The sequence below is a fragment of the Quercus lobata genome, chromosome 8 (genome assembly GCF_001633185.2).
Source record: "Quercus lobata isolate SW786 chromosome 8, ValleyOak3.0 Primary Assembly, whole genome shotgun sequence".
Classification (NCBI taxonomy): Eukaryota; Viridiplantae; Streptophyta; class Magnoliopsida; order Fagales; family Fagaceae; genus Quercus; species Quercus lobata.
Genome location: NC_044911.1, coordinates 45,732,790 through 45,759,067, shown reverse-complemented (window position 1 = coordinate 45,759,067; position 26,278 = coordinate 45,732,790). Strand labels below are relative to the sequence as shown.

Genomic DNA, 26,278 nt, shown 5'->3' with positions numbered 1-26,278 from the left:
TTTGATGTTGTAATATTTCAGAAAACCGGCACCAGAAGACAAAAAGAGAAGTACTAGAACAAAATATTTTTTTAACTCCCATTTGTCAGAAACTAGCTGAAGAGACTGAAAGCCGCCTATATGCCTAACTATATTTGGTGGCCTTATCCCAGATTTCTAAATTGGAATTTTACATGCATGAAGTTTGAGAGAGAGAGAGAGAGTTTGCACGTGTCAAATTTGGAAGGAACTAGATTATACCATGGTTCTCCATTCTCCATTCAAAATAACGAGAGAGAAGTAAAATGTAGAAGAAGACAACCAATCAATGACGTGCCACTATCCTCAAGAAGCTTTCACTTTTTTTATTTTTTTGAGAAGTAGTGGTAGCTTTTTTTTCCAGAGTATACCTCAACAAGCATAAATTACACAATCTAATAAAAAGAAAAATTTGTATATTGACAACAACAACAATAAAAAAAACACGTAAATACATAAAGTTTACAATTACTTTCTACGTGGTTTTTTTATCAAATATTTGTCCATAATTCTAGCAAAAAAGTAAACAATAAACTATAAGTTCATTTGAAATATTAATAAAATTATTAATTATTGTTGTTTAGTTGTTTCATTAATTTATTTGTTTTTTATAAATTATAATTTGTTATATTGTTATTTCATTAATTATAAAATTATTTATTATTGTTTAGCCTAACATAATTTAATTTGTTTGTCTTTTATAATGTATTGTTTCATTATTATTTAGCCTAACATAATTTAGTTGTTTAATTTGTTTATTAATCGTCTTCTATAATTTGTTGTGTATAATTAATATGTATAATGTAATTAAAAGTTGAGTGGGCCAATCAAGTCATAAACCCAAGCCTTAAATTATACCCATGTTATAACCCAAAGCATAAACCAAGGCCCACCCTTTAATTTAATTTAATTTTTAATAACGTTTTTTCCCTTTTTCTTTGTTTTCTCTGTCAAGTCTTATTTTAACTTGTGTCATTTTCGCTTTAACCTTTTTTCTCTCTTTCACACATGCTTTACATCTTATCTCTATCCTGTCTCTTCTAGATTTTTCTTTTTCTTTTTTGAAAGGGAATAAAACTTCATTACACCAATAACAGACATACAAGGAAACCTGCTACACACACAGGACAGAGAACATACAAGTTACACCATATCAGAATGCAGAAACGATTGAACAAAGGAAGGAGCAACGCCTTTCCAAATTTGATGGCTTCCAGTTCTTCAAGCATATTTAGCAAGCTCATGAGCCACTGTGTTGTAGTTCTGCTTAAGTGCTTGAAATGGCAAGACTCGAAAGAATCACAAACCTGAAGAATTCCCTGAATAAGGTGCCCAAAGGTGCTTCCCATAGCCTTATCATTGATTGCTTGAATGACAGCCAAAGAGTCTGATTCAAAGACAACCCGAGGCAACTAAAGTTCTTGAGCAAGAAGGACACCTTGTTCTAATGCAAAGATTTCTGTAAGCTCAGCAGAGTAATAAGATTGAAGTGGCAAGCAAAGAGCAGCCACAACTTGACCATTGCTGTCTCTAATGGCAAGTCCCACACTGGAAAAATTATCTTGCTTTGAAGATGCACCATCAACATTCACTTTGTGGATTCTAGGGGGTGGCAGAACCCATTTAGAGGGGGCCGGTCTTGTTGGGTCGAAATCCCAACTTGCAGAGTAAGCATAGTCTTCCACAACAATTTTTGCCATATGCCAAACCTGGAGTGGGGAAAGGTTATTATCCTTGTGCACAATTCTGTTTCTATTGGACCATAAAGCCCAAGCTGTGGCAAAGAAGAGTTCCAAGTCTTCAAACGTTGAGTGGGATAGGATAAATAAAGCAGAGTCCAGGAAAGATTTTCCAAAGCCTTGCAATCGAAGAGGATTTTCAGGCCAAAGGCTCTAAACTAAGGATGAAAAATCACAACTAATAAGAGCATGATCTATATTTTCAGCTTCTTTACCACAAACAAGGCATATCTTATTTTGAGCAATCCCTCTACTGAAAATGGCATCCATAGTAGGGAGACTATTGACACATACTCTCCAAGCAAAAACTTTGATCTTTGCTGGCAGGTTGTGTTAGAAACTGAAGAGAATATGGATGGACAACCAAAGTGGGCATGTCCTTTTGTATACTTCAGATTGTAACACCTAGGAGTTATGGAGTAATGGTTTAGACCATTACTCTACCCTACTAAGCCCACTATTCCACTCAGCATTAATGGAATGGTGTGTATATAAACACCAAGAGTGGTATCAATTGTACAGAAAACGAATTCCACATTTCTCATAGTGTTTTTAGAGTGTTGTGAGGTTCTTAGGTTGTGGGTTATGTTTGCATCACTCTAGTAGTGTGCAACACCGTTGGAGAAACGTTTTTTGGCTCGTGGGTTGCACAAACTGGAATTCAAAACGTGTTTGAATAGCTGGTCTACGTGGAGGCTGGCTCTAGACAACGTAGAACAATCAAGGCTCCTGTGTGATCGTCGGTTTAGTCTGAGAGAGGTATGCCGAAAAACCAATTATTTGTATTCCGCTGCGTGTCTATGTTTTTAACATTGGTATCAGAGCATTCATAGGTTGTTCTCGATGTCATAGGCATATATGATTAGTTCTTAATACGTTTTATGCTTCTGTGATATGCTATGAATTTCTATGCACCTCACATGGCCTTCAATGGCAAGTTTTGATTTTGAGCATTTCGTGCCTTGAAATTAATATATGTTGTTTATATTACATGTATTAATATGTACCTTAAGTTTCGTAGCGAATCTCTAAGTGTGCCATGAGATATAGTTTCACAAAGCTGAGAACACCGAAACTTTAAAGACAAAACTGCTCTTATATGATTTCTGTTTACAAAATATGATTTCATGTTATAAATCTATATGTTATAAGCTTTAAATCGGTATATGGTATGTTAAAAACGGACTTGAAATGAAGAAGATATAAAACTTTGAATTTAATGTCTGAAACTCGTGTTTTATGGCCGAAAGAAGTTGAAAAGAAGAAAGGTTGAAGACAACCTGCACGTGTCTTTCACTTGCCTAAAGGGCTTTAGTGATAGCAAATAATAATAATAATAATAATAAAAGAAGAATACAGAGGAGGTCCCACAATTACTAACTTCTTAAACACCTATTAGTATTATTATTATTATTTTATTATTATTATGTTTTTTTTTTGCTCTGCTAACGGCACTGTAAAGTAAGCCCATCCGCCACTTTTGGGATCTTGTCTCTTTGTGAGATTTTTTTTATTTTATTTTATGCGTATTAAGCCTATTTAATATTTATAATTGAGTTTTTTTAAGTGAAACGCACGGTTCAATTTAGTATTTATTTCTCATGAAACATGAAAGGTATATGTTTAAATGATATGGAATTTATTTAATTTTGTAAATTATTTAATTTCATTATTATTGTGAAATATGGTATTAAGAATATATATATATATATATATATATATTTACACAACGTTAAATATTATATTTAACGCAACAAAGAAATAATTATTTCTTAGTGAAATAATGTAATGCCTATATGAATTGTTCTCATGAGTTTAAATTGTGATAGCATGTTTGGCTCAATAGTTAATTGATAAAATTGGTGAATTTTTTTTTAATACATATTTTTTGTAAATATGAAATATAGAATAGTGGGAGTATGGTTGAGTTGCGTTATCTCCCATACATAATTTTGCACGAATAGATTAAAATTAAGCTTAGTAATGGACACTAGTGGCGCAAGAGATGATTAAGAAGCTTAGCGAATTTTCGATCTTGTGACATGTGTTGATTATCTAAGTTTATTTTAGATCGAACGTCAAAATTTTTGAAATGTGTGTGTAATGTCCCATTTGTGAAATTTTGTAGTGAAATGGCTTCCAAAGGTATAGTTGCTGATCTCAATAAAGGAGAGAAACTGGATGGTGAAAATTATAATATTTGGCACCATAAAATCCAGTATGTGCTGAATGAGCAAGAAGTCCTAGAGACTCTAACTCATTCGTTGAGTAAACCGGATGAGGGAAGCACTGAGCAACACCAACGTGATCTTGCTGCCTATGAAAGTTGGCGTAAGAAGGATTTGTGTGCGCGCTTTACAATGCTAAGCAGCATGCACAATGACTTGATTGGTGAATTTGAGCAGTATACAACTGCACAAGACATGTGGAAAGCTCTAAAGCTAAGATATGGAGGGACATCAGCCACTAGACTGCGTGGCTTAACAATGAAATTTGATTCATATAAGATGCGCTCTGAACATACGATGAAGCAGCATCTTAGGGCGATGTCCTCCATGATTCGAGAGCTCAAATCAGTTGGAAACAATCTTACTGACGAACAACAAGTCCAGGCAGTGATTCGTTCACTACCAAGTTCATGGGAGACGATGTGTCAAAACTTGACATATAATGAGAACATCAAAACATTTGATGATGTGGCTCGTCACTTGGAACTTGAAGCTGAGCGCCTTGAAGCAGCCAAATCGATCAGTTCTGTGCACATGGCTGAGACTAGCTCGCGTAAGGCATTTAGGCCTAAACGCAAGCAACCTGATTACGCTCCTGGACAAGAGAGACCTAATGGGCCACCGCCTAAGAAGGCTAAGTTTGTCAAGCGCAATACTAGAGGAAAGCGCGCAAAGAAGGACAAGTCTAAGTTGACTTGTTATAATTGCGGAAAGAAATGACATTTTGCTCGTGAATGCGCTGAGCCAAAAAAGGTAACACCTAATCCTACATCTCATCATGTTTTTGTAACTAGTCATGTCCTTGTTGCTAATTCTGCTCCTATGTGGACTGTAGACTCAGCGGCAACAGAACATGTAGCAAGAGATAGAGTGGGATTTGTGGAGTACCGCCGGATTCCTGTTGGCAGTAGAGACATCAAGGTGGGAAACGGAGCTAGCGTGGAGGTACTTGGAATTGGTACCTACAAGCTAGAATTGCGAGGTGGTCGCACTCTGTTGCTCCATGACGTGTTGTATGCTCCAGAGATCCGGAGGAACTTACTTTCCGTAGTTACTTTGTTAAGACTTGGTTTCCGATTTATTTTTGAGAATAATTATGTTTTATTGCATTTGGGAACAGTTTATTATGGCCGTGGTTTAATTTCAAATGGTTTTTTAATTTTGGACATTGAATATTATAATAATGATAGTTCAGTTTTTTTGACTTCATCTGAAAATACTTCTAATAATTCAAGTATATGGCATGCTAGGCTTGGTCATATAGGGCAAGAGAGGATGACTAGGTTAGCTAGAGAATGACTTATGGGCAATCTCGCTAAAGTCACTTTGTCCACATGTGAACATTGTCTTGTGGGAAAGTCAAAAAGAAAACCATTTGGAAAAACCACAAGGGCATCTTTTCCATTGCAACTAATCCACTCTGATATATGTGGTCCAATGAATGTGAGGGCAAGACATGGTGGTTTCTACTTCATCACATTTATAGATGACTATACACGTTACGGTCATGTCTATTTGATTTCTCATAAGTCTGAGGCTTTAGATTGCTTTAGACGATACATGAGATTGGTTGAGAATCAATTAGACAAGAGCATTAAGGCTCTTAGAACTGATCGTGGGCGTGAGTATCTATCTGAGCAATTTAAGGAGCTCTGTGATGAAAAGGGAATTGCAAGGCAGTTAACCATGCCTTATACACCGCAACAAAATGGTGTGGCGGAAAGGAGAAATCGAACACTATTAGAGATGGTTAGGTCAATGATGGCGCAAGCAAACTTACCAATTTCGTATTGGGGGGATGCACTTTTGACTGCAGCCTATATACTTAACCGAGTGCCCTCTAAATCGGTATCTTCCACACCTTATGAAATATGGACCGGCAAGAAACCTGATTTGAATAACTTGCGGCCATGGGGTTCAACAGGTTATGTTCACAATACTTCTCATAGATATGGGAAGTTAGGGCCTAGAGGAAAGAAGTGTATCTTTATAAGATATTCTGAGCATTCCAAAGGCTATGTGTTGATAGGTGAACAACTTGATGGAAGTGTAACTGAATTGGAGTCACGTGATGTTGATTTCATTGAAAGTGAATTCCCTAACATAGGTGAGGTTGAAAAGAACTTGATTCTTTATGAAATGATGGATCAAGAGGTAGACGCCCCAAGTAGACTAGTAGAGGACAAGGAAGAAATTCTTGAAACTCCTAGAGACAGTGGGAGCGACTCACAACCTAGTGGGAGCACACCACTAGAAGTTGATCCACAACAACCTCAGCCACGTAGAAGCAACCGTGGAAATATTCCTCGTCGTCGTTTTGAGATTGAGGGGGAAGCTTTCATGATTGCTTCACAAGATGATGATGAGCCAAAAACTGTGCAAGAGGCTCTCTCATCTTCTGTTAGTAATGAGTGGATGAAAGCAATGAATGATGAAATGGAGTCTATGAGGACTAATCAGGTCTGGGATCTGGTAGACCTACCGTCAGGGCGTAAAGCAATTGGGAACAAATGGGTTCTTAAAATCAAACGTAAGGCGGATGGGTCAATAGAAAGGTATAAAGCTCGATTAGTGGCAAAAGGATACACTCAAAAGGAGGATGTTGATTACGAAGAAAATTTTTCTCCGGTTGTGAGGTTTGCCTCTGTTCGACTCATTTTGGCCATTGTTGCAAACTTGAATTTGGAATTATACCAAATGGACGTTAAGATAGCCTTTCTCAATGGAGAACTAGATGAAGAAATCTATATGGATCAACCTATTGGCTTTGTGACCAAAGGTCAAGAGCACAAAGTGTGCAAACTTAAACGATCCATATATGGTTTGAAGCAGTCGTCTAGACAATGGTATTTGAGATTTCATCGAGCCATTCTAACGAATGGGTTTACGATGATCGAAGAAGATCATTGTGTCTACGTAAAACGATCCAAGGGAAGTTTCATTATTTTGTCATTGTATGTCGATGACATATTGCTGGCCGGTAATGACATGGAGATGATTATCGCCACAAAAGGGTGGTTGTCCTCTAACTTTGAGATGAAGGACATGGGTGAGGCAGATTATATTCTAGGGGTTAAAATCCTTAGGGATCGCTCAAAGAAACTTTTAGGTTTATCACAACAAACCTACATTAAGAAGGTTCTTGAGCGTTTCCAAATGCATAATTGCAAACCCATAGATACTCCAGTTGCAAAAAAATGAGAGCTTAAGCCTGGATATGTGTCCTAAGACTCAAGGTGAAAAAGAAAAGATGGCACGTGTTCCTTATGCTAATGCAGTTGGAAGCTTGATGTATGCAATGATGTGTACTCGGCCTGATATATGTTATGCTGTTGGATTAGTCAGCAGATTTCAGTCTAATCCAGGACTTGCTCATTGGAAAGCTGTCAAGAGGATATTAAGGTATCTAAAAGGGACAGCAGACTACATCCTTTGTTATCAGGGCTCAGATTTGCGTATGATTGGCTATAGTGATGCTGATTGGGGTAGTGACCTAGATGAACGCAAATCCACATCTGGATATGCTTTCTTGCTCAATAATGGCACCATCACTTGGAGTAGCAAGAAACAACCCTGTATAGCATTATCAACTATGGAAGCAGAGTATGTAGCATGTTCAGCAGCTGTTCAGGAAGCAGTTTGGTTGAGGAGGTTCTTTCAGAATCTTGAGGTTGTCAAGGATGCCTCGGATCCCGTTACGATACATTGTGATAGCATGGCAGCACTTGCCTATGCTAAAGATTCTAAGTATCATGGTAGAACCAAACACATTGATATACGATATCACTACATTTGAGACATGGTTGCTCACAATGAAGTGGTTCTAAAACACATTTCTACAAGCCTCATGATTGCTGATCCTCTTACAAAGCCTATAGGAAGGGATATCTTTCAGGCTCATGTTAGGAGTTTAGGGCTACGTAGAATATGATAATATGTTGTTTTTAGTTACCATTTATTGTATTTTTTTTGGGATATTTTGTTTTAAATACATATGATGTTATTCAGTTAATAATATGTATGTTTACACACACATAAACCATATGATGAGTTCTATGGTATGAAAGGTATGTCGGCAGGCTTAGGTTGGCTCACTCACACGAGCGATCGCCTCTAGCACTTGAGTAGTGGGTAGAGATGAGACATTGTGTCATTCAATGCTTATGTAGCATATATAGATGGTTGACACAAACAGATGTCGCCTTAGTTGGGACTAAGATGAGGTCTATAATATATTTATCTTGATTAGACCATACATGGATAGCCCATGATCCATGTAGCCTATGGTTAGCCAGATGCGAGAACTTATTTGATGCCTAAGGTGGCAAGCAAATAAGGGACTCGAGTTAGGCGCTTAAGTAGCGACTAGACTAAGATTTGTACGGTGTATTGAGTTAAGACATACACTCTTACTTAAGAGAACTCCACCGTAGCATGTATTTCATACTACATGTGCTTGCACGACCAAAAGCGGAGGTGAGAGAATAAATCCCTGCTTCTTCACCGTGTGAGTCCCATGGATCTTTCATTAAGATTCTATTTATGCCCTTGTTACTTTTGACTATGTCATGAAGCTGAGGTTTTGATGTCTGCTACTTTGGCATGTTACCTATGGCCATGTTGGATTCGGTCTAAAGGGACATTGCTGGGAAAGCGATTGGACCAAAGTTAAAGGACATGAGTACAAAGGGAAGACTATTTTTGTAACACATCCTTATATTTGTACTCACTGTCGACAGGTTATAGCGCTTATGGTAGTGAAATAATCGTGAGTACATCTAGATAGTTATGATGGATCAAGCATAAGTCTGAGTATTAAACTCAAGAGGGGTTAGAGATGCTTGGTTTGATGTGTTAATATATGTCTAGGGCATAACGAGACACTTTAGGGATGTTGCTATGCTGGTCTTGGTATGAGATTTAGTATAGTGCTCCCAAATTTATTTTTCAAATGTGCTCGGCGGTCGCACAACCTATTTGCTAGTATGAACACACTAAGAAACACATTGAGAGATGGATAATAGGGCCATGCCCATAGTGGATGAGTGGGAGATGTTAGAAACTGAAGAGAATATGGATGGACACCCAAAGTGGGCATGTCCTTTTGTATACTTCAGATTGTAACACCTAGGAGTTATGGAGTAATGGTTTAGACCATTACTCTACCCCACTAAGCCCACTATTCCACTCAGCATTAATGGAATGGTGTGTATATAAACACCTAGAGTAGTATCCATTGTACAGAAAACGAATTCCACATTTCTCATAGTGTTTTTAGAGTGTTGTGAGGTTCTTAGGTTGTGGGTTATGTTTGCATCACTCTAGTAGTGTGCAACACCGTTGGAGAAACGTTTTTTGGCTCGTGGGTTGCACAAACTGGAATTCAAAACGTGTTTGAATAGCTGGTCTACGTGGAGGCTGGCTCTAGACAACGTAGAACAATCTCAAGGCTCCTGTGTGATCGTCGGTTTAGTCCGAGAGAGGTATGCCGAAAAACCAATTATTTGTATTCCGCTGCGTGTCTATGTTTCTAACAGGTTGAGATGCCAAAGCCTTTTCCACAATTGAACTTTCTCCTCTAACATTTGACACAATCATATTGTGGGCTATGTGATAGGCACTTTTGACTGAGAATTCTCCTCGTTTATTTCCAATCCAGATTATTTTGTCTTCTGGAAGGGTGTGACTTAGAGGAATCTTCAATATTGTGTCAGCTTCAAAGGAGAGGAAGGATGCTCTTATCAAATCCACATTCCACCACCTTGTTAAAGGGTTAATGAGAGATGAGATCATTGGGAATTGGGGAATGTCATTTGGAGGTGAAATGACCTTGTAAGTGGAAGGGTTGGAAGCCATTTGTCATCCCATATGTGGATTAGTTTCCTATTGCCCACTCTCCAACGAGTTCCCACTCTAATAATATCCAGGCTACTGTGGATGCTTCTCCAGGAGTATGATGGGGGATTACCCATCTTAGCATTTAGGATATCCTCGGTAGGGAAATATCTAGATTTGAGAACCCTAGCCACAAGAGAGTTTGGGTTTTACAGGATTCTCCATGCCTACTTAGCAAGCATTGCTTTGTTAAAAGCTTGAAGGTTTCTGAACCCTATTCCCCCATTTGCTTTCTACTTACACATTGTTTTCTGGCTAACCCAACTCATTTTAGTTTCTTGCTGCTTCTAACCCCACCAGAAATTTCTCTTCATGCTTTCTAAATCTTCGCAAAGACTTTGGGGAAGAAGGAAGCACCCCATTGTATACATGGGAATTGCTTGTGCTACCGTTTTTATGAGAATTTCTTCCCCCCCCCCCCTCTAAAGAGAAGTTTACCCTTCCAGCCAGCTAGCTTTTGCCCAATCCTTTCCTTAAGAATAGAAAACACTTGCTTCTTCAATCTTCCAAAGAAGGATGGGAGGCCCAAGTATCTCTTGTGTCTAGAATCCTGCATAGGGCTAAGGGTGGCAAAAATCTCATCCTTGACTCCTTGAGATGTGTTGAGACTGATGAATAATGAGGATTTCTCAGTGTTTATTTTCTGACCTGAGGTTTCCTCATATTTTTGAAGGATTTGCTTCAATATCCAACATTCCTCAGCATTAGCTTAGCAGAAGAGAATTCTATCATCCGCAAATAAAAGGTGGGTGACTCTTGGGCATCCCCTACTTATAGAAATATCTATCCAATGCTGGTTATGGGCTGCCTCATGAATAAGAGCAGAAAGCCCCTCCATACAAATGAGAAAGAGAGCTGGAGAGAGAGGATCTTCTTGCCAAAGGCCTCGGGTAGGGGTAATATTCTCACAAGCAACACCATTTATTAAAGGCGTAACTGTTCTTTTCGTCCCTACATTTTGGGGTCATTTCTATTTTGGTCTCTACATTTCTATTTTACCATTTTTAGTCCCTAATCCAATTAACGCTTGTTATTTTAGTTCTTTCCATCGCTCAACTAACAGAAAAAGCTGACATAGCAAACGGAGTGCACTGTTGACACAGTAAATGCTGACCTGGCGAATAAAATAATAATAAAAAAATTATTTATTATTTAATAAATGCCAAGTCAGCATAAAATAATAATAAAAAAAGATTTTTTCATTTTTTTTCTAAATTATTTTAAAATAAAATAAGATAATTAAATTAAAAAAAATTATTTCTTTCATTATTTTTTTCTAAAGAACATGTTCATGTTCCTTGGGTTCATCCCCAGAAATTTTCTTGAGAAATAAACACACAAAGAAACCCACTTAGAACTGAAACCCAGTTTCTCCATAACTGCTTGGATAAAACACCACTCGACCCTGTCAAACGCCTTACTCATATCAAGTTTTGCCGCCATATAGCCCTCCTTACCTACATTTTTGTGATTTAGAAAGTGCATCAACTCAAACGCCACAAGAACATTGTCAGTTATTAGCTTGTCAGAAGTGAAAGCACTTTGATTTTCTGAAATAATATGAGGAAGAAGAGCCTTAAATCTATCTGCAATGGTTTTTGATATGAGGTTATAAACTACATTGCAGAGGCTTATAGGCCGAAAATCAGCCATCTTTTTGGGGTTATTAATCTTTGGGATGAGAGCAATGTTGGTTCTATTAAGACTAGCCATAGACATATTACCATTTAGGACATTTAAAACCATATTAGTAATGCTACACCCCAGTACTAATGATAAAAAATGGCAGACATACCATCAAGGCCGGGTGCTTTTGTGGGGTGAATCTGCTTGAGGGCAGTGGTTACCTCATCTCTTGTAAAATTCTTGTTTAGGCTTTCATTCATCTCTTCAGTCACCTTTGTGGGAATAGCAATAGTTATCTCATGCATCAGAGTTGGGGAGGTCGTCTTATACATATTCTCAAAGTAGTCAATAGCAACTTGAGTAATACTCTCTCTTCTAGATTTTTCTTCAAATCTACTTTCCTTTTTTCTTTCATCTTTTCCTTCTTCGTCCTTATTTCTTACTCAGCTTTTCTTCTCTCTCAATGTTCTCCTCAAGCATCATTTTACGCCGCCACCATGCTTCTTTCAACAAGCATCGTTCATCCCTAATAGCACCTCCATGCTCCTCTTTCAAGCCGCCTCTACCCAGCACAACGTCTCCTTACCTCCATTACTGAACTATATTTGCTTTGTTTGGATTATAGGTTTATATTTTCATTATTTTGTATGGGAAATCAAGAGTTTTTGTTTCAACCTGGAATCCGTTTATCGGCCGAAATCCAGTATTTAACTTGGTACGGCCGAAATAGCTCCGGTATAACCAGTATTTAAACCAGTAAGAAATAACAGCATTTCGGTACCTTCCTAACCATTAGTATGGAAAATTCTAATTCTACTAGCCGATACGGTACGAAATTAACTTCCTTGCTTTTTTTCCCTGGTGGGCTTGCTCTATTACAATTTTTTTTTTTGGGTGATGATAGCCAAACCTTCTAGGTGATCTAACTAACTCCTAACAACACCATTGGATGTGTGACACCTGTGCTTTCCTTTAACAGCTTTAGTCTTGCATCCACGCACATGATGTCCACGTGCCTTCATTAAGCAATACACTACCGTTTCCTGTATAACTTAATTTCTTTCAGCAAAGCTACTTGTTGTCATTTTACTCTTCATCCGCTGATGCTCTCTGTCATTTGACTTGATTTCTTGTACAACTGAGTCAATTTCAACAACATGGGTATTCACAATATTGAAAATATCCTAAAATGTTTGGATATAAGGTTTCTAAACCTCCTGAGAATTATCACCTAACCAATTCATAGATGTTTGATGTACACAATACTGGAAAAAAAAATAAAGAAATAACCACAATAATAACTAATAAATAAATAATTAAATTTGTATTAAATTTTTTTAAACACCTTGAATACGTAAAGGCTAGTAGGTTTTGAATACATTTGTGTAGTACCTTGCTCTTGGTTATATTTATGTTGTGGTTTTCGTTGTGCATATGGTTTTTTGTTTGATTTAATTTGGATTAAAATTGATTGGTAGTTGATTTTGAGTGTAATATATAATTTTGAATGTCTTTCACACTCTCATATTTAATTTTCACAAAGCTGTATATTTCTTTTGTAATCTGGACATCTATGAACTCATACTGGAAATAGGATTAAGGCTTAGTTAAAGTAAAAAAAAAAAAATAGTATTAATTTCTTAAAACACCAAGAATACTATTTGAGAGTCCACCTATTCTCTAAGTTTAATATCAAGCGACTATTTTTTTTTTTTTTTGGTGCATCTATTATTTTTTTGAACCCAAGCCCAAAAGTTTAATGAATGGATATTATTGCTTTTGGATCTTGAACTTTCTAATGACAAAAAAAGATATACTACTCATAGAGCACCTTGTGGGATTCACTATAAAAAAAAATTGTACGAAACTAACATAAACATAGGAAAGTGTCTCACAATTATCGTTTAAAAAAAAAAATAGTTATCAAGTTCTTTTTTAATCCTAAAAGGTAGCCACTTAGTCCTAAAAAGTAGCCAGTTAGTTCACATCCATAGCAAAAATTCCATATGCTAGAGGCTCTCATGTTGTCAACTACTTTTTTTTTTTTAAATGGCAATTATGAAGTTATATTTAATGTTAGCCACTTAGTATACAACCAAAACTAAACTTTAAAATGGAATAAGAATATTTTTTATAAATATTTAATAGGCTCTCTTGTAACTAGGAGCTCTCTCTCTCGTGTGACTACGAGATTCTTCCCTCATTTAGTTTATCTAGGGGCCTGTATTTTGTCTCTTTTTTTAGTCAAGATGGTAGAAGACATTATCAACAATTTGGAGAATATGAAGTTGACCACTGAGGAGGAAGAAGTCATTGCTATATTAGATGAAGGTTGCAAGAAAGAAATTGAAAGTTGCAATCTTAGCCTGATTGGAAAGTTCCTTACATGCAAGCATTTTAACAGAAAAGCGGCCCAATCTACACTGAGAGAGCATGGGGACTTGAGGATGGGCTGCAAATCATTGAAGTTGGGTCTAACCTATTTCAATTCAAATTTGACTCAGAGTTTGAGTTGGTTCGGGTGCTGAAGGGAGGACCGTGGACGTTTGACAATCAAGTGCTTTTGATGCGCAAATGGCAACCAGGGATGACTGCGAAGAATGTTCAGTTTGATACGGTCTCTCTATGGGTGCAAATATGGGGAGCTCCTTTTGACACGGCCTGCCCAAAAGTTGCAGAGGAGGTGGGCTGACACATTGGGAAGGTTAAAGAAGTTGAGAAATGTCGACAATAAGTCGACGATGGGATCTGCAAAACTTGTTCATAAGAGTTAAGGTGGCTATCCCAATATCAAAACCGATGCGGAGAGGAGGTTTTCTAGCAAGGTCGGATAGGAAAAAGATTTGGGTGTCTTTCAAGTACAAGAGATTACCAATGTTCTGTCATCATTATGGGCTACTAAGGCATGATCTGAAGCACTGTGCCAATTACTTTGCAATCACTAAAAATAATAAGGAAGCACCATGTCAATATGGGGAGTGGTTGAAGGCGAATGGAGGAAGGCAGTAGGCAGGAAGAGGGAAGGATATCTGAGTTGACCCGGCGGTGGATGAAGGAGGCTAGAATTCAACAAGTCAAGGAGTGGCGGCAGAGGAGGAACACAACAATGCAAACCCTAGCGAACATGTGGAAAGTGAAAAAAGGAAGAGCGGAAATCTAGGGATGATTACAGAATATGTGATTAATGTCCTTGAAGTCATAGAGGGGGTTGATACGGTTATGGAATGGAAGGCACCGGATTGCATGGACAACAACTCATAGGATTTAATTCACTTAGCTATAGGCAATAAGGAGGGCGCTAGGGTGATCGTGCAAAGCAACGAGATGAAGTAAGGGCTACGCATGTGGAGGATAGGGTGTGTGATGGGCCAAAAAATTCAAAAAATAGGCCCACTTGGACTAGGTCGGCCCGTATGATTGATGGGTAGGAAGTATCAACCCAACAAAATCCTGTGATGTTGGGTAAGCGAGGGTTGCCTCAGTGGGGTGAGGATTCTGCAAAAGAGGAGGAGGGGCACACAAAAAAAATGTGAGAAGCTTCATGGAGGAAAAATCCAAAACGCAGTGGCAGGGGTGCATGACCACCATTGCTGGGCACAATGAGAGTACTAAGTTGGAACTACCAAGGGCTTGGGAACCCTTGGACAGTTCGAGGCCTTCACAAACTTGTGACGGAACAAGCTCCCAAGGTGTGTTTCTTAATAGAGACTCGCCTAGATAAGGAAGGTTATAACAAGCATTGCAAAGAATTACCATTTTAGAATAAATTGATAGTTAAGAATCCAAACTCAGGAAAAGGTTTTGTGCTTCTTTGGAATCTAAGTTGAAACTAGATGTGATCAACTACACTGACAATCATGTTTTGGCTAAAGTTGTGGAAGAGGATGGCTTTAAGTGGTACTTGACAGGCTTTTATGGCTAGCCTGAAGCTAGCCAAAAACATAAATCTTAGGCTCTCTTGTCACACCTATCCATGTTGGTTGAGGGATCATGGTGTTGCATTGGAGATTTTAATGCCATTTTACTCTCCTCAGAAAAGCAAAGTAAGCACCCACCACCATACAAGCAAATGGAGGACTTTGGATTAGCGCTAGAATCGTGTAGGTTGGCTGATATGGGCTTTCGTGGTTACCCTTTTACTTGGAATAACAAAAGACCTGGGGATGCTAACACAAAGGAGAGGTTGGATCGGGCAGTAGCAAACTTGAAGTAGAGAGAGAGGTTTCCAACTAGTACAATCACACACTTATTTTTCCATGCATCGAATCATGCTCCACTTGTGCTACAAACCATGACAGACCACGGGTTGAGAGGCAGAGGGGTGAATGGCTTCAAGTTTTAAGAGGCATGGTTATTATGGGATGATTGTGAAAGAATGGTGGCTGACTCGTGGACTGCTGGGCACGGAAGGTTCAGCCATGTCCATTATTAAAGATAAAATAGTGAATTGTGAGGTGGACTTGCATATGTGGGGTTCCTTGAAAACAAGACCGGATGTGGATGAGATTAAAAGATTACAAGCTGTGATGGAGAACATTAATAAATGTGAGCCTTCTGAGGAGAAAAGGGCAGAATATTTGGAAGCTAGCTTGATGCACTACTCCTTAAGTAGGAAATTTTCTGGCACCAACGCTCTTGAGTTTCTTGGCTTAAATATGGAGACAAAAACACACAATATTTTCATTCCAAGGCTTCATAGAGGCGAAGAAGGAACTTTATCCAGGAGATTAGAGATTAACAAAACAATTGGGTGGAGGAGATGGATGATATTGTGGAAGTGGCAACTGAATATTTTGAGTCCATTTTTAGTTTAGGTGGCAACAACAGAATGGAAGAATGCATTGACTCAGTTGCTTAAAAAGTAACAGATGACATGAGGGAAATTTTGTCCAATGAATATAGTGCAAATGAAATTAAAGTAGTATTGTTTCAGATGGGACCAACAAAGGCTCCTGGACGAGATGGTATGAATGCCCTCTTTTACCAGAAATTTTGGCATATTGTAGGTAATGATGTGACTGCTGCTATGTTAGATTTCTTGAATTCAGGTATTATGCTGCCTAAAATAAATTTTACCCATATTGTTCTTATCCCTAAAATAAAGACTCTGAAGAAAATTACAGATTACAGATCCATTAGTCTTTGCAACGTAATCTACAAAATTATTTCAAAGGTCTTGGCTAATAGACTTAAGATGATACTCCCACAATTAATTTCTCCTTCACAGAGTGCTTTTGTCCCTGGTCGCCTGATTACAGATAATGTACTGGTGGCATATGAAACTTTGCATGCTATGAACAATAAGAGATTGGGTAAAAAAGGCTCTCTTGCTTTAAAATTGGACAGTAGTAAATCTTATGACAAGGTAGAGTGGGGTTTTCTGAAGGGCATTATGTCTAAAATGGGTTTGCCAAATAGGTGGATTGATAGAGTTATGTGTTGTGTGACATCTGCTTCCTTCTCTGTGCATATTAATGGAAAAGCATATGGTAATATTCGCTCTTCAAGAGGGCTCCACCAAGGTGATCCCTTATCCCCTTATTTGTTCCTGCTCTGTGCAGAAAGTTTTACATCCCTACTGGCTAGAGCACAAAATGAAGGATGTATCCATGGGGTGGCCGTGTGTAGACGTGTACCTTGTATATCTCACCTGTTATTTGCAAAGATGACTCTTTATTATTTTGTAGGGCTACTCAAGGGGAGGTGCAGGTTATTACTGAACTGTTGCAAACATATGCAGATGCCTTAGGACCAGTGTAGTCAAAGGCGTTCCGGGCGCTCGCCTAGGCGCCCAGGCGAGGCGAGGCGCCAGAAAAGCGCCTCAAAGGCACTGAGGCGAGGCGCCTTTAGTGAGGCGCTCACCTCTGGAGCCTAGGCGCTCGCCTATATGTATTTTGTTAGGCAAGAGGCGAGCGCCTGAGTCAAATTTGTGTTTTTATGAGCTGTAATGGCATGTTTTGTAAATTTAAAGAGGTGTATGGTTGGTTTTAAACTATTACCTCAGTGGGGATAACCTGTCTCCCACTATATCAAATAAATTAATATAAAAAAAGCATAAAAAAAGATAAAACAAGAGATAAAACAAAGAACTTTCGGGAACACTTGACTTTAGCAAAACAACAGTCATTTAGCAAAAATAAAAAAAGAGTAAAGCAGTAGTCAACAAACATCAGAGCAAAGTGTTTCGTCTTCTTCTAGGTTTTGGAAGAGAGTGGGCCAGTGGCTGCCGGCAGTGAACCAACAGCAGGTAATATTTTCCTATTCTTTTAGTTTTTTTTTTACACTTTTTCTTTCCCTAAGTTCTTTCTCACAGCAACATTGCTTTGGTAGTTTGTCGTTGTCCACACTTTCAAAGCATATAAAACTCTCCTCTTTATTTCTTTTCTATTTTTTCCCCCCTTTTCTCATCTTTGCTGGACTGTTTTTTTCTCTCATTTCTCATCTCTGCTGGACTCTGTTTTTTTCCCCCTTTTCAGAGCATATAAAACTCTCTCCTCTCTGTTTTTCCTCTGTTTTTTCCCCCCGTTTCTCATCTCTGTTGGACTCTGTTTTTTTCCCCCTTTCAGAGCATATAAAACTCTCTACTCTCTGTTTTTTCTCTATTTTTTTTCCCGTTTCTCTTCTCTGTTGGACTCTGTTTTTTTCCCCCTTTTTAGAGCATATAAAAACTCTTTCCTTTCTGTTTTTTCTCTGTTTTTTTCCCCCTTTTCTCTTCTCTGTTGGACTCTGTTTTTTTCCCCCCTTTTCAGAGCATATAAAACTCTCTTCTCTCTTTTTTTTCCTCCCCTTTTCTCTTCTCTGTTGGACTCTCCGTCTCCAGCAACTTTCTCCTCTCTGTCTCCAGCAACTTTCCCTTTTCTCAAACTCATTACTTCACTCAATTTTAAAGCTTAAACCATAGTAAATGATACATAGCTAGCTTAATATAGAATCCTATTAAATGTATTGTATTGGGTATTTTTTTTTTTTTTTTTATGTAGAATGGCTTCAGATAATGGGAGGAGAAAAGATCCGGGATGGAAATATAATTATTTAGCTAATGTTGAAGATAAAAATGCAGTGACTTGCCTCTTTTGTAATAAAGTCACAAAGGGAGGGATACATAGAGCAAAACAGCATCAAGTAGGGAATTTTAAAAACAGTACAAAATGTTTAAAATGTCCTGATCATGTTAGAGAAGAGCTTGCACAGTATATGGCAGAGAAGAAGAGTGACAAGGAGAACTATGACAAGATGCCTGATTTTGATGATATAGATAATATGATTGAAATTGAGGATGTATTTGATGATGAGGTAGAGGAAGTAGAAGTTATCCAAAAAAGGAAAAAATCATGCTCTAGTAAGGGAGGGGTTGGCAGTAGCACCCAATTGAGAACTATGAAATTAATGCCAAAGTCTAAGAAGTTGAAAGGTCCTATGGATTATTTTGTAAGATTAAAGCCAAAAAAAGTGGTTGCACTTAGGAAACAGGGTAAGATGAAGCAAACTAACATCAATGATAAACTTGACAAAGAGAAAAGAGCACAAGCTTGTCAGTATATTGGCTGGCTATTTTATCTAGCTGGTATACCATTCAATGTTGCTCGCTTAGATGAATTTAAATGGGCAATTGAAGCTATTGGGCAGTATGGTCCAAATATGAAGCCTCCTAGTTACCATGAGTTAAGAGTTCCAATTCTCAAAAAGGAGGTGGCTTATACAAATGAGTTATTGAGTAATCACAAGCAAGATTGGAAGAAATATGGTTGTTCTATTATGTCTGATGGGTGGACTAGTAGAACCAATAGGACCTTGATTAACTTTTTGGTGAATTGCCCATTTGGAACCATGTTTGTGAAGTCAATTGATGCATCATCTTTTATGAAAACTGGGGAAAAAACTTTTGAATTACTTGATACATTTGTAGAACAAATTGGGGAGGCTAATGTAGTCCAAGTAGTATCGGATAATGGATCTAATTATGTGTTGGCTGGGAAGTTGTCGGAAGCAAAAAGGCCAAATTTGTATTGGACTCCATGTGCTGCACACTGCATTGACCTTATATTAGAGGACATTGGGAAAATTCCTAGAATTGCAAAACTTTAGAAAGGGCCATTCAATTGACTGGATATATCTACAACCATGGAGGTGTCTTAAATATGATGAGAGAATACACAAAACAAAGAGAGCTGGTTAGGGCTGGAAAAACTAGGTTTTGCCCTTCATATCTTACAATAAAATCCATTCATAAGCAAAAGCATAACCTAAGGGCCATGTTTACTTCTGAGGAGTGGGTTCGTAGTAGATGGGCAAAGGAAGCAAATGCTAAACGAGTAGTAGAAACGATTTTGATGCCTTCTTTTTGGAATTCTATAGTTTACATTCTTAAAGTTATGGGCCCTCTTGTTCGGGTTCTTCGCCTTGTTGATAATGAGAGAAAACCAGCTATGGGTTACATATATGAGGCAATGGATAGGGCTAAAGAAGCTATTATAAAAGCTTTTAATGAGAATGAAGAAAGGTATTCAAATATTTTTAAAATCATTGATGAGAGATGGGAATGTCAATTACATCGGCCTTTGCATGCAGCGGGTCATTTCTTGAATCCTGAGTACTTCTATTTTGATGATAACATAGCAACAAATCATGAAATTACAACAGGATTGTATGCTTGCATACAAAGACTAGTTCCTACTGCTGAAATTCAGGACAAGATCATGGCTGAGCTACCCATCTATAAGAAAGCTGAAGGACTCTTTGGCATTGAATTGGCTAAAAGATCAAGAAAGACAAGGGCTCCAGGTAAGAAAGCATTTATATCTAACTTATAATGACTAGTACAGTGGCACTTTTTACCAAAAAAAAAAAAAATCTAACTTCTATGATATATCATATATCATTACTTATACTTATTTTTTTAACATAGCTGAATGGTGGAGTTTGTATGGGAGCTCAACTCCGAATTTGCAACAGTTAGCTATAAGAATCTTGAGCTTGACTTGTAGTGCATGTGGTTGTGAGCGCAATTGGAGTGTGTTTGAGCAGGTGAGTTTTGAAGTATAATAAGTAGATCTTATCCTTTGATGAACTACTTTATTTCATAGAAAATTACAATGGTTTAATTATTCACTATAGTCTAATACTTAGTTTTCATAAATGGTTGTAGATTCACACCAAAAAAAGGAATAGACTTGCACAAAAACGACTAAATGATCTGGTCTTTGTGAAGTATAATCAAAAGATGAAGGCACGATATGATAAGCATGATGTTATTGATCCTATCTCCTTAGATGATATAGATGAAAGTAATGAATGGTTGTTGGGGGAAATGGGTGTTGAACCATCTATGAATGTTGAAGATGAGTTGGTTTTTGATGATGATGATGATGGTTTGACATGGGGTGTAGTGGCAAGAGCTGCTGGTGTTGGAGAACCAAGGAAGAATACTAGATTCCAAAAAAAAAAAGGGCAAGCTCAAAGGCCTCAACATCACAACCAAATATTGAAGAGGAAGATGTTGATTCTGATTCTGATGAGACCGAGGAAGAGAATGTTGATGGTTACAAATCTGGTTCAAGTGGCTTTGAAAGTGATGGAAACTTGAGTGAAGACTCTAATGATGACCTTTAGATTAAAATAACACCACATTCAGGCTATTAAATAGGCTAATGGGCAGAATGTTCAATCTTCAAATGCTTTTGTTTTGTCATGGATAGTCATGAAGTTCAATCTTCAATGTTTTGTTAAGAGTTTTCTTCTTTCTAATATGAAGTTATGAACAATATTTTGGTTTAATATTCAAATTTAGTTGATATTTAGATGGAGACTAATTTTTAAATGGTGATTTATGTTTATATTTAGACTTAGTTGATATTTGATAATTATCTAGACTTAGTTGACTGTTTTGTCATGGATAGTCATGAAGTTCAATCTTCAATGTTTTGTTAGGAGTTTTCTTCTTTCTAATATGAAGTTATGAACAATATTTTGGTTTAATATTCAGATTTAGTTAATATTTGGATGGAGACTAATTTTTAAATGGTGATTTATGTTTATATTTAGACTTAGTTGATATTTGATAATTATCTAGACTTAGTTGACTGTTGATATTTGGATGGAGACTAATTTTTTAGAATTTGGCGCCTCGCTTCACTCGGGCTAGCGCTTTTTTGGTGCCTCGTCGCCTCGGGCGATATAAGGCCTTGGTGCCTTAAGGGCACCTTTCGCCTTTGACTACCTTGCTTAGGACAATGCATTAATTTTGAAAAGTCCTCTGTCTATTTTAGTACAAACACAGCCACGGACCAAAGGGAGAAAATTAAGGTGGAGTTAGGTGTTAGGGAGGTGGACAGGTTTGAATCCTATTTAGGGTTACCCACACTGGTTGGCCGAGCCAAATATCAAACTTTTTCTTTCATCAAGGATAGAGTATGAAAGAAGATCCAGGGTTGGAAGGGGCAAATGTTGTCAAGAGCAGGAAAGGAAGTTCTTATTAAAGCAATAATGCAATCTATCCCTACATATACTATGGGGGTTTTTCTTCTACCGGTGAAGCTTTGTAATGACCTAAATGCTATGTGTGCAAGGCTTTGGTGGGGCCAGATTGGTAATGAAAGGAAAATTCATTGAAAGAGTTGGATTGCACTAACACAATCTAACAAGGAGGGGGGAATGGGGTTTCGTGACTTACGAAATTTCAACTTAGCAATGTTGGTCAAGCAAGGATGGAAGCTATTACAGGAAGAGGATTCTTTGGTGTATGGATGTTTTAAAGCTAAGTATTTTCCACGTAGCTATTTCTTAGAAGCATCAGATGTACCCAATAGTTCTTTTGTGTGGAAAAGTTTATTGGTAGCCCAACCACTGCTAAAGAAGGGAAGCTACTGGAGTGTAGGGAATGGCAACTCCATTCGGATCATGCATGAAAAGTGGATTCCAAATCACCCCACCAACCAAGTATTACAGCAACCAATTGATGTAGATGGTGAAGGGAGAGTCAATATGCTTATAGATGAGATGGTGCATGAGTGGGACTGGGGGTTGATTAGAGAGAAGTTCTCCAGGGATGACACAGAAGCCATAATTCGCATTCCCTTAACTAGAAGAGATGTACCAGACACTGTAGTGTGGCTTCCCAATAAAGATGGGGTTTATTCAGTTAGATCGGGGTATTGTATTGCCAGGTTGCTCTCCAAAGAAAACAAACGGCATGGAAGAAAGCTCAAGTGGACAAAACAGGGGGTTGATATGGAAAAGGTTGTGGAAGCTCCATTTGCCAAATAAGATCAAAATATTTGGGTGGAGAGCGTGCCATGATATCCTACCAACGAAAGAGAATTTAGCTCGGCAAAGAATTACAAGGGATAGTGTGTGTGTGTGTGAGCTCTGTCAGCAAGGATCAGAATTGGGTATCCATGTTTTGTGGGGATGCAGAGTAGCTAGAGATGTTTGGGCGGGCAATAAGGGAAGATTGCGGAAAAGTGTGGGTGGAGAAGCAGACTTTATCCATTTGTTTAAGGAATTGATGGATAGGTTGTCAAGGGAGGAACTTGAAGTTTTTCCTGGTGCAATGTTGGCTCATCTAGAATCAAAGAAACTCGGTTTTACACGAAGGTACCTTGCAGGATCCTTCCCGACTTGTTCAACCAGCTGCAGACCTGTTGGAAGAATATAATGAGGCGCAAGGGTAGTTAGCTTTCTTTTCACATATCGAACCGGTGCAACAGTGGGAGCCACCGGTGGGTTTTTCTTATAAGGTAAATGTTGACACTGCGGTCTTCGCAAAGATAAACACATCAGGTTTTGGAGTGGTGGTGTGCAATGAGAGGGTAGAAGTCATGGCGTCCCTAGCAGCTAAAGGACCACCGATATAGGATAGTGAAGAAGCGGAAATGCTTGCCTGTTGAAAAGCTTTAGAGTTTGCTGTGGATGCTAGTTTCATGGACGTGGTGCTAGAAGGAGACAACTCAAGCGTGATGTGGGCCATTTCAACTGGGAGAGCTAATAGATCACGGTTGGGTCATATATATGAGGACATCCAGTGCCTTGCAGCAAGTTTTCAATGCTTTACTATTAAGTTTGTTAAGCGTAGTGCAAATGGTGTAGCACACTCACTAGCTCGCTTTGCAAGGAATGTAGAGGATGAACTAGTTTGGCTGGAGGACTCCCCACCACTAGCACTTGTGGCCCTGTATTTTGACTCTTATCGTTTTAATCAATGAATAATATTAGATTTCACTTTCAAAAAAAAAAAAAAAAAAACTTTAAAATGCTAAAAACTCACATTGTCAACTTTTTTATTTTTTATTTTTATTTTTAAATAGTAGTTATGTAGTTATATTTAATCTTAAAAGATAGACACTTAGTACACATTTATACTTAAAGTTTCGGATGCTTAAAAAAGCCTAAAAAAAATATTAATGCTTTGTTTGTTTCAACATAAAATATTTGCAAAGGTAATATATTTTCAATATTACCCTTGTTAAATTACTAATATATCCTTTAATTTAAAAAAATTTGCGATGAAAGGCACAACCAAGGACAATATTAAAGTGTAACAATTTCAATTAATTGAAAACGTAGTTGTAAGAGGCAAAACCAGTGATCCAGCCCAAACTAATTCAGAGTGGGCTAGGATGGAGGCCCAATACAATTAATTTGTAGATGTGGATTATCAAGGCCAGCCCTTCAAGTCTTAGTAGCTTTGTTTGGTAATTTAAAGAAAGAAAATTGGCTAAGACAACAATTTAAGTGGAGAATAATAGTAAGAAAGATATAGTTTCTTATTCAAATTCTTCCTCAGGCTAGTTGAGGAGCAACAACTCTTTGGATACACATTTCTCTATTACACAGTTCTCAATTTCTTTCTCTCTCTTCCTCCTTAGATTTCTTGATCCCCTTTTCAAGAGGATCTTCCTTCCTATATATAGTTGTTGGGATTGCATCCAAGCCTTCCACTTGGATGATCGTTAATCCCTCCTTGGATACTTGTCTGATCACTGCTTTGCTGGTGGTGATAGAGTAAGATGTAGGCTATGGGGCACTGTTCAGGGGTCATTCTACTATTAATGTGGCAGGCTGAGTTGGTACAATTTATTTAATGTGGAATTGATGAGTGCTTTATCTGAAAGCTTCCTCCCCCCTTTGCTTGCACGTCTCTACTTCCTTTCTCAGCATTCAACCTTATGGCCTATATGGTTTGTCTCTAGTCTCCCAAGTGTCAGATCTTTAGGCTCCTCGGGCAGGCCGCTTTCCTCAGTTTCATTGACTGGATTATACTGATTTGTGTTGGGCTTGATCTGAATCATCTGATGAATAGTTGGGCCCAACTGCTCCTTGGGTTGAGTCCATTTGACGATCTTCATTCTTCGGGCTTCCCCCTCCCGCAGTAGTGTTACACAAATTGATAAATATAGGCATATATAGGTAGGATATTTACAAAAAATGGTCTTAATATAACCACTTGATAGATTGAATACCACTTTGCACACCAGAATTCATCCATGTGGCTGCTATGCGATTTAACAAAATTGTTGATATGTCACCCTAAAAAAAAGGACAAAATAAACAGTAGGGCTTAAATAAAAGAAAAACAACAGATATCAAGAACAAAAAGAATAGGAGGAAGAGAGAGCACCACTTAGAAAACATTCAAAACTATAAAATAATTAATCAAACCTAATAACCACAAAAAAGAGACAAAAATATATATCATTGCAACTCTTTGAAAAAGAATTCGCACCAAAGTGAAACAATTAAAGAGAACATTAAACACTCATCAAACCGACCAAAAAAAAAAGAAAGAAGAAGAAGATAATGATATGGAAAAGATAAACCAAATAAAGGACTAAAGGGCAACTCAAAAATAAAAGCAAACCTAATTTGTTGTAGGTATTAGTCAAACCTGTTAACCATGAAAAAATAAAAATAAAAAAAACAAAAAAAAAAAACAAAAAAAGAGAGAGACAAAAATATATATCATTCCCACTCTTTGAAAAAGAATTCACACCAAAGTAAAACAATTAGAGAGAATATTAAACACTCATCAAACCATTAAATAAAAAAAAAAGATAAAAAAAAAAAAATAATAAAAGATAATGATATGGAAAGAATAAACCAAATACAGGAAAGCAAATATTGAAAGGCAACTAAAAAAATAAAAGCAAACGTAATTTGTTGTAAGTTCCCTCCTTGCAACAAAGAAAAACAAAAGCAATATATACATACGCTTTTAGAAATAATGAAGAGAAGATAATGAAGAAAAAAGACAGAGTAACGTACCAAATTCAACAGAAAACAATTGCAAAAATCTTATCAATAGACAAACTGTCGTGGGTGTGATTAAAAAGTATTAGAAGATTGTTGATTTTTTTTTAAAATAAAATAAAAAAACCAAAATAGAAAAGAGCAAATACACATACCGTTGAGTAGAAGCAGATTTGAGCAAGAGCAAATAATAAAAAATGATGATAATGGTGGAAAGAAGATTAGCACAAAATTGAGAGAATTGGGAAATAAACAAATTGAGTCTGAAAACCAACGTCAATGTGGTTAGTGTGGTCCTATTTTGTAGACAGTGTTTTATGTGGGAGTTACAGAAGCATTTTTATAAAATTTTGCCCCTGCTTAAACGTAGGGTGTAGAGTGTAGTGGTATTTTGGACACAATGAAATGTCCATTCCAAACAGGAGAAGCTCCTTAAATAGTAGTATAGAAAAGTGAAACAATTAGAGAGAATATTAAACACTAATCAAACTGATTAAATAAGAAAAAGAAAGATAAGATAAGATAAGA

The 26,278-nt window shown here is 37.5% G+C and overlaps 3 protein-coding genes across 3 annotated transcripts; all 3 read left to right on the top strand.

Annotated features, from left to right (window-relative positions):
• The first annotated feature begins 7,235 nt into the window (after positions 1–7,235).
• On the top strand, positions 7,236–7,781 carry LOC115956955 (secreted RxLR effector protein 161-like). The gene has a single exon (XM_031075216.1). The coding sequence runs from the start codon at positions 7,236–7,238 to the stop codon at positions 7,779–7,781; it is 546 nt and encodes a 181-aa protein (XP_030931076.1).
• A 10,706-nt stretch (positions 7,782–18,487) lies between these two features.
• On the top strand, positions 18,488–19,591 carry LOC115956954. Its single transcript, XM_031075215.1, has one exon. The coding sequence runs from the start codon at positions 18,488–18,490 to the stop codon at positions 19,589–19,591; it is 1,104 nt and encodes a 367-aa protein (XP_030931075.1).
• Positions 19,592–19,758: 167 nt separating this feature from the next.
• Positions 19,759–21,115, top strand: LOC115956953. Its single transcript, XM_031075213.1, has 4 exons — positions 19,759–20,287; positions 20,412–20,530; positions 20,652–20,909; positions 20,996–21,115. The coding sequence occupies exons 1-4, from the start codon at positions 19,759–19,761 to the stop codon at positions 21,113–21,115; spliced, it is 1,026 nt and encodes a 341-aa protein (XP_030931073.1).
• The last annotated feature ends 5,163 nt before the right edge of the window (positions 21,116–26,278 follow it).

Bases quoted from the DNA above. Each gene is read 5' to 3' on its own strand.
- LOC115956953 (XM_031075213.1), top strand. From the start codon at position 19,759: ATGTTTACTTCTGAGGAGTGGGTTCGTAGTAGATGGGCAAAGGAAGCA. The intron at 20,531-20,651 runs GTGAGTTTTGAA...AAATGGTTGTAG, and splicing joins ATTGGAGTGTGTTTGAGCAG to ATTCACACCAAAAAAAGGAA. The intron at 20,910-20,995 runs GTTGGAGAACCA...AATATTGAAGAG, and splicing joins TAGTGGCAAGAGCTGCTGGT to GAAGATGTTGATTCTGATTC.
- LOC115956955 (XM_031075216.1), top strand. From the start codon at position 7,236: ATGGCACGTGTTCCTTATGCTAATGCAGTTGGAAGCTTGATGTATGCA.
- LOC115956954 (XM_031075215.1), top strand. From the start codon at position 18,488: ATGGCTTCAGATAATGGGAGGAGAAAAGATCCGGGATGGAAATATAAT.